Source organism: Ammospiza nelsoni, chromosome 1, assembly GCF_027579445.1.
Source record: "Ammospiza nelsoni isolate bAmmNel1 chromosome 1, bAmmNel1.pri, whole genome shotgun sequence".
Classification (NCBI taxonomy): Eukaryota; Metazoa; Chordata; class Aves; order Passeriformes; family Passerellidae; genus Ammospiza; species Ammospiza nelsoni.
Window position 1 is genome coordinate 42,106,534 of NC_080633.1, and position 14,016 is coordinate 42,120,549.

The 14,016-nt window shown below is 40.3% G+C and overlaps 1 protein-coding gene across 1 annotated transcript in view; it reads right to left on the reverse strand.

Moving 5' to 3' along the window:
• The window catches only part of OSBPL10 (oxysterol binding protein like 10), a 113,731-nt gene that overhangs the window by 22,084 nt on the left and 77,631 nt on the right, over positions 1 to 14,016 (reverse strand). Inside the window, exon 7 of the mRNA XM_059478386.1 lies at positions 1,097 to 1,243. Coding sequence (XP_059334369.1) covers positions 1,097 to 1,243 — 147 coding nt within the window. The remainder of the gene's footprint in view (positions 1 to 1,096; positions 1,244 to 14,016) is intronic.

Sequence of the window (14,016 nt, forward strand, 5' to 3'; positions counted from 1 at the left end):
TGTAATTATTTTAAAACACTGACAATTGCTCCAGAGGAAGCACAAAAAACTATACTGAGAAAACTTTATTTTGTAAAAAATTTATAGTTTTTGATTAACATGTTAAAAAAAAGAAAAGCAGACGCACTCTTCAGAATATCAAAATTCCCATGAAAATAACTTCCTGCAAAACTACTTCATGTGCCAGAGAAATTATCTGGTCCTTCCAAACTTTGTATTAGTTGTGGACAGTGTCAGAATGAGCTCTTATTTGTGAAAAGTGGACAACAGGAGTTTTATTGGGGGGATTTTCAAGTAGAAAACGTTTGTGCAAGGAAAGGATATTCCATATATTTACAAAAATCTCCTTGACTATTTATTAAGCCCCATGAGAAGGTTTCACTGGAATACAAGACTATCCAAAAAGAAGCACTCCTTGCTTCTTTAACATCTACCTCATTTCCAAAACTCCAAGGACTTAAAGGAAAATTTCTCAGACACTGTAATTTCTTTGCTTGTATCAGTATGGATAAGCTTGTGACAATACTGGTTCTAGGACCAGAAGAATGCACAGAAGGTTAAACTGGTGAGCTGCTCAACGCTGACAAGAACTGATACACTGAAGACTGTAATTTCTTGACCATCATAGGGTTTTTTGAAGCTGATTTGCAATTAAATGGAATTCAATCCACAAAGCAGTTATGTGGACATGTATATCCTTCATCCATACAATTGCCATTATTGTTCCTCCAACCCCCAGTGCACCCTGACATACTTGTGGGTTCCATACACAACATATGGTTACTCTGAAAGTAACTCTCTGAAAGACTTGCAAAAAAATAAGCAAGAGTTCTGAAGGATTTTTTTCTTCTTCTTTTCTTTTCCTTCCCTCCCCCTCCATCTCTAAAATATCTGATGTGGCCACTTCATGTGAAAGCCTGCCTAGCAAGAGACAGCACTCCACAGCTCTCTGGGACCACATTTTTATAAAAAAGAAAACTTCACTGTCCACAGGGGCAAAACACACTCACAATAACTGGCTGTGCACATAAACACACAGAAGGATGAGAAATAAAAACAACAGTGAACAAATATAAAAGAGATACAGTGTTCATACCCTGGTAAGGTCCATGCCAAGTTTGAGCTGAGAGATGAGATGGAGAATTACACTGCGTTGATCATCCATGACTCCTAAATCCTCCTCTTCGTTATCTTCAGTATCTGTCATTTCATCTTCAACTAGGATCAACTCAGAAGCTGAATGCTGAAATGAAAAGAAGCGTCACCATCTGGACAAAAAGATACAGAATGGGTATTTTCCACCACTATATATGTTTAAAAATGGAGCTGTCTTGATGGAACTGAAGACAGCCTCTGTCAAAGCCAACAAAAGATACAAAGTCAAATTAAATTAAAAACTCCAGTGATGGGTTCATGAAGCATTTCTGATCCTTTCCTCAGAATGAGAGTACTAAGTATGAGATGCTAATTTGCACATTCTCTTCCCATATTTATACTGCAGTCATGTCAGATAAATCTCATAGCATATTTAAGTAACAAATCATCATTAAATAGAAACATGCAGTTGAAAATGAGTCTTCAAATTTGCTTCATAAATCTCCCCAGCAAATATTCATGTCGTACATAGATGCTGCATGACCTGATTTCACAGGTTTTTTTCCTTTCTCTATCCACTTTCAAAGTTAGATATTTAAGAAAGTCAAGATATTAACTGAAGAAGATAAAAAGACAACTATAATTAAAGAACATACCTCTGAAAAGACCCAAAGACATTGGATTTTGGGAAGTAGAGCAGTGCCATAACTCTTTATAACTATTTCAACACTTCATCACCTTAAAGAACAACGCCTGTGCTGCTGAGTTTCCAAAAATACAAGCTGAATATCAATAGACAGGCACCATGCCAGTCCCTTCAAGAGGAACTTTACAGCAAAAGGGATAATGACTTGTGATATTTTATTTTTCCTCAGGGTTTACAATGTATAACTAACAATAATCCAAACAGGTGGTAGTTACTTTGTTCAAGCCATTGAAACCACTCTGCAAGCCTTCCAGATATGTATTCAAGTAAGCTTTTTGTACTTCAAGGGGGAAAAAACTGGGTTATGTAGATGAAAAATTACAGCCCAGCATGTCATTATTGCCCAAAGAGTCCATGCTATAAATGAGACAACACTCCCTGTAAAAGTTAGCATTCTTTCATGCTAAATTGCATTTCTGCAGGAACAGCTAGCTCATTACATAAAACAAGAAATTTTTCATCTCAGTGTGGAAGCCTACGCAACTGAAAGGTTTCACTAAAACCAGCTAATATCCAGAATTAGGTTTCGAAGGAATATTTTTGAATGATCACATTAGAGACCCCTCCGGTGAACTGCAGCTTGTGTAAGGAGAGTTTCTTTGAAATTAAGTTACTACAGAGGTTTCCAAGATCTGAATAAAGTACTTTCTCTACTTTTTTTTTAATTACTTAAATGTTTAGGTAGCTATTCCTAGAATAATAGCTCTTTGGTGAAACCCAATGACATCTGCAATACACTTTACAGTTGCTTTATTTAGAAAGTAAAATATGTAGATTACATAAAACAGAATCTGGTGAGCTGTAACCTCAACAGCTTGGAGCTTTTCAAAAGGACAAAACCACACTTTCTTCTTCCCACTCCCTTGGAAAATAAAAGGAGAGAAGATAAGCCCCTTTCTCCCAAAATGCACAGCATTATTACCCAACTGACGCCTCACTGACAAGTTCAATTAACATAAAACCTGACAACCTCACACAAAATTATCAGTCGGGGAGGGATAAAGCACTGAAGCCCGGCAGAGTCATACAGGCTATGATTTATTTGGAGGTAGCAGGGAAAAAGCAGTATCAGAACTTACAGGAGATGCTTCCACAGGAGGCTTCCCTTTGATGCAGCTTGACCTCATTGAGAGCACTGAGCTACCGAATAGGCTCCGCTGCCTCTGTTACTGCCATGAACCGAGCTTGCGGCAAACAAGCTCCAGCAGGAATTAACAGCGCTCAAAAAAAGCAAGGGAACCTCCCCTCCTCACTCCCACCCCCTCTTTTTTTTCTCTCTCTCTCTTTTTTTTTTTTTTTTTTTTTTTTTTTTTTTTTTTTTTTTTTTTTTTTTTTTGCTATCTGAGGGGTTGGGGAGTGTGCACCGGATGGCAATCTGCTCCTTGCGCTTCCAGTCACATGGCATTGAGATCAGGGAGCTTAAATGCACGCAGCTCCAACTGGGAAATGGTGCTGCTGTTCCCAGAGGATATCCTGATCGGCGCTTCTCCAGGAGGGAGGGGAAGGGGCACAAATTTGTGTGAGTGTGCACAAGGGAGACAGAAAGAGGACAAAAGCGAACATGCTAGCAGGTTCTCTTTCTGTCCTCTTTACATGAACGTGTAACAGCTGCATAGCCTTAAGTTGCTAACAGCATCAGAAAACAAACAAATTACCCATTACCAGTCTGCAGACTAAATGACATACTAAGAATTTTCTTTTTCTCCCTAAGAGTGCACATTTACCCAGGGCCAGAAAATGCTTCTTTCCTTCTTTCTTGATGAAATAGATGTTAGGCTTTCCTTGACTCTTAACTGTTACTAACAAAATAGCAAGCAACTCAGAATATTCTGTGAAATTACCCCTCTCTACTACCTGCAAAGCATCCTCGGTCAGAGCAAGCCACCCTATGGACACCTGGGGTGCTCACTAAAGTAGCATTTACATTGTTCTAAATAAAAGCCTTTCTGCTCATCAGGGAGAATGAGCACAATGTAACATTAAGATCAATTGTGTTTAATGAGCACACTGTAAAGACTAAAATCTTAATTACCTTAACTTTCCCTATTCTAATGACTTGTGCAAGGTCACCAAAAATCCCCCACAACTCAGCTATTACAGTCATCAACACACTAGCGACCTTCAGTGAATGACATGCAGACAACTGCGCTTTTCTCACTTTCCAAGGAAGAGAATTTAAGGAAGCAGTTTACAATTTATGCTACAGGAACTGAAGAGCAGTCATCTTCAGAAAGCAATATCCTTTCTATATTTCCCTCTCTCCTCATTAGCTGTTCTAGATAACTATTAATAGGCTCCTAAATTTTTAGGAGCACATAAACTAACTTTAACTAACACATATTTCTTTAACTAACACATTTTCTTAAACCAACCTGTAAGCACCACACAGTGTGAGTGGACACACACAGTCACAAAATACAGAGCTAGTGCATCTTTAAAGTGTCATAAAAGTTCAACCATTATTTAATTCTTTTTTCCATCCATGAAAATAGTGTGCAGTTTATTAGCATCCAGGGTGCAAGCATTCAGCAGAATGCAAAGGATTATGTGGACTGATTATCCTTTAACGGCAGCTTTTCTGAGTTATCAGACATAGACTTTTTTTTACCTCGTCCTGTAAAACGTAACTGCACAACTGACCTAGGAAAGCAGGGATCTGCTCCACCCCTGCGTGGTCAGAGCATAATGTAAAAGCTATTGAGCTGTGTACTGCCCAGCTGGGGAATGAACAGCACAGCCTGGCATAGGTGCTGACCCTGAGAAATCCAATACTGAACCAAACAACCACAAAAAAGGGGCTTATATTTAAAATCATTCTAATCAAAATTGGTTTCCAATACTGGGCTGAAGCACCAGCATTTTTCAGAAAAATCTGAAGAGGAAATAAAAGATAATTTCTAAAAATCACAGGAATAGATGCACTTCAAAGTTTAAATGACAAAGACATGAAAATACACACCGGCAGAGAGCTATTTTAAACAGGTCACCTCATTAGAACTGAGATCGATTAATTTAGAGAGGTCATCTGCAGGGACACAAAATGGATGTTCTAGTCAGCAGTCTCCAACAGAAAACATGCTGATTCTGTTGGAGATGAAATCTGTAAGGGTAAAAATTTGTTTCTGAAGGAACATTCTGCATTTTAAAAAAATGCTTTTAGGAAAAAACACACTGACATGCCTGGGATAGAATCACAGAGTCAAAATCTATACTTCTCTGAAAGGGCAAATATGTCTCTGTCCTTCTACAGCTTCTTCCACAAGTTAATTTTTCAAATTAACTGCTGTACTGGAAATTAACTGTTAGGTAATTAATACAGATATACAGCTCAGAGTTTCATTTTCCAACATACTTCACAAACCATACAATGCAACAATTCAAGAATGACCTGGGTCTCATCTTGGTTAGTTTTTTGAGGGGAGGAAAGGAACACACAGAATCAGAGTCTCATTTAGGTTAGAACAGACATCTTGGTATCTTCTTGTCCCTTACCCTGCTCAAGCAGGTGCATGTAAAACCAGCTGCCCAGGACCATGCCCAGCTAAGTTTTGATTATCTCCAAGGATGGAGACTCCACAACTTCTCTGGGCAACCCATGCCAGTGTTCAATGTTCTCCACAGCAGAAGTGCATTTGCTGGTGTTCAAATTCACTTCCAAGTGCCCACTGCCTCTTGTTTTGTCACTGGGCACTATTGAGACAAGTCTGTCTCCCTGTTCTTCACTCCCATGAGGTATTTATGTACATTGATAAGATACACTTGAGCCTCCTCTTCTCCAGGCTGGACATCCTAGCTCCCTCAGATCCTCCTCATGGGAAGGATGCTCTAGAACTCTCCTCATCTCTGGGGTCTGTGCTGGCCTTACCCCAGTAAGTCCACACCCCTCTTGCACTGGGGAGCCCAGAACTGAGCACAACACTGCAGATGTGGCCTCACCTCTGCCAAGTAGAGGGGAAGGATCTCAACCTCATGGCAACATTCTTCCTAATGCAGGCCAGGAAGCTGCTGGGCACAAAAACATTTTTGCTGGTTCATGGTCAGCTGTCCCCCAAGATCTCCGGAGAACTACTTTCCAACCAGATGGCCTCCAGCCTACACTGGTGCAAGAGTTATATCCTCAAATATCCTCCAGATAACATGAATTGGCACTTCCCCGAGGTTATCCTTAAGAGACTCCTCTGTGTCCAGACTGCCATGTTCTCTCTCTCTATGGCAGCACAACCCCCTGGCTCATCAGCCACTCCTCCCAGGTTTTTCATCACCAACAAACTTCTCAGGAGTGCACTCTGCATCATCATCCAGGTCATTAATGAAGATGTGGAACAGTGCCAGTCCCAGTATGGACCCCTGAGGTACACCACTAGTGACTGGCCTCCAACTGGACCTTGTACCACTGATCACAACCCTCTGGGCTGGGTTGCTGTGTGAGGATGTTAGAGAAGACAGGGTCAAAAGCCTTACCAACATTAAAGCAAACAACATCCACTGCTCTCCCCATAAGCACCAAGCTAGTCACTACCATTGTGAGGGGTATCATGCTGGTTAAGCATGATTTTCCCTTTGTAAGTCCATTAAGACTACTTCTAATTGCGTTCTTGTCCTTTATGTGTTTGGAGATACGTTCCAGGGTTAGTTGCTCCACAACCTTTCCAAGGTCTGAGGAAAGACTGACAAACCTGCAGGTCACCAGATGTTACCAGAACACTCAGAGTCCCTTCTTGTCCTTTTTAAAAGAATTATTGACATTCACTTTCCTCTAGTCTACACAAACCTCTCCCAAATTCCATAACCTGTTAGAGACCCTGGAGCTGTATATGTGCAGCTTAAGTGCAGCCTAACCTGTTCCCCCTCCACCAAGGGTCAAATCTGCCTCCAGACTTTCCTTCTGATCTCAAAGTCTGTTAGCAGTAAAGGCCAAGGTAAAGAAGGCATAGAGTAACTCAGCCTTTTCTCCACCATGACAGTAAGCAGCGACTTAGGTATATATCCTGAGATATCAGGGACACGTATCTCAGGGACACACTGAGGACCTCATATTCTTCCTATAATTACAAAAAAGCATTCTAAGAATCTTCATTTAGGCATGAAAACATTTTTATGTGCTATAAAAAGGACTGTAGTCAGGAGCAAGAAGATGAATCTTCCAGATAAAAACATACCATTTTGTAATATTCCAAGGGAAGTATTCTTTAAGTCCTTCTATGTTCAAAAAAATGCAAAAGATTGTAAAAAAAACCCTATTTACAAAACACGTCTGCATCAAAAGGAAGACAGAGTAAGTTAGAAGAAATATTAAAGAGAACTAACATTCTCAAACTAGACAAGGATTGTCGGATTTTCCACCTAGTCCTCTAATTATCTTTGGTCCCTATTACTGGATATAAAAGTCAAAGGCCTCATTTTGATTTTCAGATTGCCTTCAGAAACAGCATAGGTTTGCAAGCATCATTTACACTTCCATTTGTGTAACTCAAGAGCTTGCAAGCAGGTTTTCTGTGGGTGTAAGATTAAATATAACTCCGTAAGGTCAGGGAGCTTTAGCACATCTACACTAATGCCAGAAATGGGCCTCATAAGATTTTCACCGGTTTCAATACTAAAGTTAGAATTCTTTTTGTATAGCACATACAGTAAGAACACCCCAAAGTAGTAGCATATAATGAGCTGTTAGCTTCTTGCAGGGCTTGTCACTGGATCAGAAGTGACAAAACTGCACTTACTTGCATGTGCCACCTGTCTTCTTCCACTGGGCACCACATAGAAGCATACTGTAGCATTCACTTGGCAGAAAAGGCATGCAAGCTTACTGTACCCATCCCTCATTAGCAGTGATCAAATGTAGCTTGTGCAGTAAGTTGAACTTATTAAAGTATTTTACATACAGACTAGCATATTGTCATGCTACTGGTTGTCATGGGCTGTCCCTGGCTAGGAGCCAGGTGCCCACCAAAGGCACTCCTTCACTCCCTTTCTCAGCTGTGCAGGAGAGAGAAAATACCATAGAAGGCTCATGGGTTGAGTTAAGGACAGGAAGAAATCACTCACCCATTACCTCATGGCTAACACAGACTTGAATTAGGAAAATTAGTTCAATTTATCACCAATCAAGTAAGAGTAGGATAATGAGAAAATAAAAACAAATCTTGAACACCATCCTCCCACCATTTCCTCCAACACTTAACTTCACTACTTCCTACCAACTTCCCCACAGTGGCACAGGGGGACAGGGAATGGCAGCTGCAGTCAGTACTTCACACCTTGCCTAAGGGAACTGTGATCCAGACTCTTCCCTTGCTCCAGCACAGACTCCCTCCCAAAGGGGACAGTCAGCCACAAACTTCACCAATGTGAGTCCTTCCCACGGGCTGCAGTTCTTCACAAACCGCACATCCACTGGTGCCTCCCACAAGGTACAGTCCTTCAGGTACAGCCTGCTCCAGCATGGGTCCCCCATAGTGCCACAAATCCTACCACAAAACCTGCTCTGGTAGGATTGGCCTTCTCTCTGCATGGATCCATAAATCCAGATCCTACAAGGAATCTACTCCAGCATAAGCTTCCACAGGGTCCCTGCCCCAGCCAGCACAGGCTCCTCCAGGGGCTGTGGGCAGGTATCTGCTTCACTGTGTCCTCCATGGGCCGCAGAGGGAGAGCCTGACCCACCATGGTGCGCACCATGGGCTGCAGAAGAATGTCTGCTCTGGCAGCTGGACTGTTTCATGTCCTTCCCCTCCTTCTGCACTGATTGTGGTGTCTGCAGCTGCTTCTCTCACATCCTCACTCCTCTCTCTGCTGCTGCTCTGCAGGGCTCCCTTTTTTCTCCCTTCATACGTCAGTTACCCCAGAGGCACTATGACCATCACTGATGGGCTCAGCCTCAGCCAGCAGCAGGAGCCAGCTGGCATTGGCTCTGTCCAACACAGAGGAAGCTTCCAGCAGCTTCTCATAGAAACCACCTCTGTAGGCCCCCAATACCAAAATCTTGCCACATAAACCTACTATAGATTTTGAAAGGAGGAATCATTCCCATACAGAAAACTGAATTTAACAGAAATGAAACCTAAATCTTGAAACAAAACAAAGTCTTGAAACACATTTACTGCCCGCTGTGAAGACTGACTCCTGAAACCATCCTCATCCACTCACTTTTTCCCTAACTTCCAAATGCATTGTCATTTACAGATTATCAAGCCTAATCTTAACTATAAGGCAGTAAAACGTTTTAATATCCAACAAATTCCTGATCTCTTTATATAAAATTGTTTACTCTTCAAGAGCAGTTCAAATAAAACAATAATTTTGAAAATACTATTCTCAATGTTTACCACCATACAATGTCAGCAGACGAAGGTGAAAAATTGAGCTGAAGAAGTGGTGGTGAAGTCAGGTCGTGGCTTGAGCCCTGGCCTCCCTCCATCTTACTGTAGTCTTATTTATGCTTTGCTTCTGGTGGCATCTGTGACTGATTACTGCAAAGAATGAGTAGATCAAAGATAAAACCTCAAACACACTGACATCCCATATGCCCACTGTAATGCTGGCACCTGGACACCAAAGTTACAGTGACTTTCAAAGAGACTTAAGGCTGTCCAGTGTTCAGGTTTGATGTTTTCAAAGCCACGCAATGAGCCAGAAGAAAAGCAGATCTTAAATGGAGAATTTAGTGAGCAAAACTTCATTTTATCCTGATAAAGGTTTCTTAAAGGTAGCAAAATAGGCAGGTTTAGTTCAGCTGCATTTTTTTAAATTTACTCAGAGTATTTCATAGAAACTGTTTCCTCTAATGCAGAAAAAGTGTATGACCTCAAGGGGGAATCCACCCCCTTCAAACCCCAAATCACACACCCACAGTCACACTTCTAGCATTCTGCCATTAGGGCTTAGCTCTAATAATGATGAACCAAAATTAACGTTAACTTTCAAAATACTGAAGCAATAGAGGATGAGAATCAAATGAGAAGGACTTTACAATAAAAAAGTGAATACACTATAACTTGCACACAACACCACCATGGCTAGCAAAAATACCACTCCCTTTTTGTCATCTACATAGAGAACCAATCAGTAAGACAGTTACTTTCTCCTTCATATAACAAAGGAAAAATTGTATAACAGGCAGATTTTCTACTTACCTTAAGCTATGTACGCCAAGATAAATAATCTAGGCATATCTATCTGAATAGGTAAGTAACTGCTGTATCTGAGTTTGTGTTCTGACAGCGTGAGGCCAAAGCATTTATGTAACTGTGGATACATCATTCAGCACTAATAGGTAAAACCAGGTTTTATTTGGTAGAAAAAGCTTACATCAGGGAAGAATGTCTACAGAGTGCCTAGAAATTAATTTCTTGCCATATTTGTTATTTGTGTTTGGTATTTCAGGTCTTCAGAGAAAATAAAATTCTTCAAACTAGGACCATCAATGATTAAAACATCTCTTTTTTGTGTGTATGGATAATTTGTATACATTTTGTGGTTTGTTGCTTGGGGTTGTTTTTCACTGAATATGCTAAACACACTTGATGTTCAGAAAATCTCTCAGCTAGGGACAAGTGCAAGGATCAAAGTGTGGCAATCTGTCTATCACACAGGATTAATTGGATACAACATGTAATAGCAGAGACATCTACTGAACCAAGAGAAACCTATCCTCCTTCAGGAGATACCGCCTCACTGCAAAGCAAGTAAGCAAAGCAGAAATGAATCTTGACACTAACACTGCGCAGACAGGCTGACACACAGACAATGCAAGCAAAGAAAATGATCACAAAACCTCTACCTTAGGTGACAAATAGGTCTGCAATCTTTTCCCTTCTCAACAAAAACAATCTGCCAGGCATCTGGAGACAAGCACATTATCCAGATACTACCCACTTAGAGAACTGTACTAATGCCTTTTTGTTAATGTTTTGCAGGAGTATCTCTGGGAACAGAAGTCTTTCCATCAGTAAAGAACAAGCTCAGAAAGCTTCCTTTTCCCACACTGCAGATGTGTTTTACTATGACCTCTGACTATATTTAGGGCTGAACATAATGTAGCAGTGATGAGGACCAGACAGTAAGAGATTTCAGAAGAAAAAGGACTGGTTTCTTGCTTAAAGAATAGGAGCTAGCGCATGTAACATGAAACAAAGAACATCTATGTTTATGTTGCAGTATAGCCTGTGCAATCATTCAGAAAAAAATACTCAAAGCTAACTCTGAAAGTGATTATGTTTAAAAATAAAGAATCTATCAGTAACTAGACATCCTGTTAAACAGAGTTCCTCATTTGGGTTACCTTCAGCACTGTAATCCTGTTATGCACCAAATAATGTTTATCGGACAACTTTTGCCCCACATGTTCATATTTTCTTCATAAGACAATTCCTCTTGCAAAAATCAATTTTCATAAACCTAAGGTAGTCACAGGGAACTCCAGGGAACTCCACAGGGAAGATTAAGTATCAGTACCAGTCCACACATGCTTGTGAGCACCTTTCATGAAATGAGGGCCACTGAAGTACAGAATTGTTTAATCTGAATCCTAAAATACAAGAGGACTTCGCAGTATTGCATAAATTCAGTAAGAATTGGGAATAAATATATTTCATCACTGGTATCATAAGAAAGAAATAGTAACATGAGACTATGAAACAAAATGCATGAAGAGAAAAGCCCCATGGACTTGTCCTAAATTAAAGCAAAAAAAAACCTTTGAAGGCTGGCATAAATCACAACTGTAAGATAGAGAGTATCACAGCACAAACAATTTTAAAAAAATTGTTTATGTGCCCTATACCTAATGCAATGCAGATACTAGTGAAGAACAATTTCCTCAAACATATTCAGTTTTATTTTATTAATTAAATTTCTTAGAAGCAAATGGAAACAAATAGAGTATCCAAAGTAAGTGTACAAAGCTTACAAACGACAGAGTGCAGCAGGACAGATTCCAGCCACTGCCAGGCAGCACTTCAGACGCTGCAAGGGGTCTGAAAGTCACACGGTTATAACTTTTGGGGAGGTGATGACAAAAGACTGCACTGAGCTGCAGGTCAGTGCAGGAGAGTAGCCTGGGGGGAAAGGCTGGCAGAAAGCTTCACTCCAGACACTTGCCTGTTCTACAAGGCATCCTCTCTAGAATGAGATCCTTGGGGAGAAACCCGAAGCAGTGGGTTCTTCAGGCCTCATATTCCCGTGAAGAAGAGGAGGACAAACACGTTCTGGTAAGGGCCCCAGCAAGCAGGTCCCTTTTAGCTGCTCACCAGACAGTACAGCACATTGAGTATGATGCCTTTCCTTAGCAAACAACCCTTAGCTCCCATTGACATAATTCCCTAGAGAATTGCAAGATTTTCTGCGGAGAGGCTGTGGGACCCCCACTGTGGGAGGTGCTCAGGACTGGACAAGCTGACCTGATTAGCATTGCTGTCACAGTGCTGAGCTGCAGGACCTCTGGAGGCCCCTTTCAATCCAGAGTACCCTGTGATTCCATTATGATTCTGCCCGCAATGCCCAGTAACTGAAAAGTTAGGAAGTAACAGAGCTGAAGTCATTTAGCCAGCTGTAATTCTCTTTTATGTCGCTTTGTATGCTGGCTAAGCAAATTTACTGCAGAAAAATACTGCCACATTAGTCAATAATACACCACTCACATATGCAAAGAGGGCACAAAAAGATGGACAACTACAAATTTAACCTTTACAATCATCTGGTCCTGCAATACCAATCTATATGTAAATCCAGTTCTCACAGTGCTATTCCTTGTGCACAGTATCACATGTCAGCATATTTGTAAAAGGACAGAAATGGTAAAGACATGTTAATCCAAGCAGTATTAACAGTCTTGCCCCAAGACAACACATTTATTAAACCACCCTGACTCTTCCTGCAATTTCATTGCTCATCCACCATGCACATTCACATTATTGATAAACACACAAAACTCAAAAAACCCAAACAAAAATCCTTAAGTCTTTCAAAAAGAAAACTGAATAATTATAAATCATAGCAGGAGAACATTCAATGTGTATGTGAAAAAAATTAGGCCTAGAAGATTGTCTTCTTTAATATGTCTAACTCCTTGAGGCCAGTGGAACTCTGCTTGAAAAGCTTCTAAGGATTGTTCTCAGTCTGATGAATCAATCACTTGGTCCATCTCAAAATGAAAACTCTCTGTTAATGTAGAAGAGTTCTGCCTTTTTCACCTGCTCCTTCCAACTCCTCCTCTGGGACAAATTTTAGAATTCAATTCTGCTATCACAGCTGGGATTTATTTCCACATTCTGGGCTTTTCAAATAAAGAACCACTACAGCTCATCACCACAAGCTGAAAAGCCCAGCTCTTTTTTTCTAGCAAGACCAGACAGAACAGCTGAAGACTGTCTGGATGTTTCACTAAGCAAGATGAAGAAATGTCAACCTGAGACAAACCCTGTAAGAGAGTTGAGCTTAACTTAGTAAGGTCTAGTTAAGGAACTGACAGTCTTAATGAGATGGGTAAGATTTCTAATGGGCAGTATCACCAAGCCCATATATACACACATACTAAGAAATAAAACTGATAACACAAAGCAAATTAACTGGCACATAACAAATCAGCACACAATCCTGAAATAAAATTACCATTGACTTAGAAGCTCCTTTAGCAAGGGGCAGAGGTTTTATACTGAATAGAGTATGCAATTGATCCACTTAAAGGTAATTTTTAAGTCTTACTGCAAGGGAACCCAAGTTCTTTATACTCCAGTGATTAGATTTCGCTGACTTTTCACTAGTAATTATGGAATGTCACATGAATCAGAACCTCATGTTTATTCAAATTAGAAGCAGATTTGGAATAAGAGGTTTTTTTACACAGAATATTACTCTCAATTATATAGATAGCAGCTGGAACACATGCATTTTGGAGGTGGAACTGATTCAATAATAAGCAGTGGGTTTGGCTAGTGATAAAATTTGTATTATTTGCATAAAGAGTTTTACTGGAGGACTGCCTGCTGACACAGTAGCAATTCCAGAAAGCTAGCAAAAAAAAAAAAAATCAAAATTGGCTAGATTATCTTAGTCATTGTCAGTGCTGCTGTAGCAGGCTTAGGGTCATTTAATTCTACTTTTAGTCTAATTGTACATTTAATCCTTAAATACACATTCCCTTGATTATCCTTAAATATACCTTCAATTGATTATCTCAGATCTCATTTTTTAGATGGTCTGCATAGTGAATGGATTAA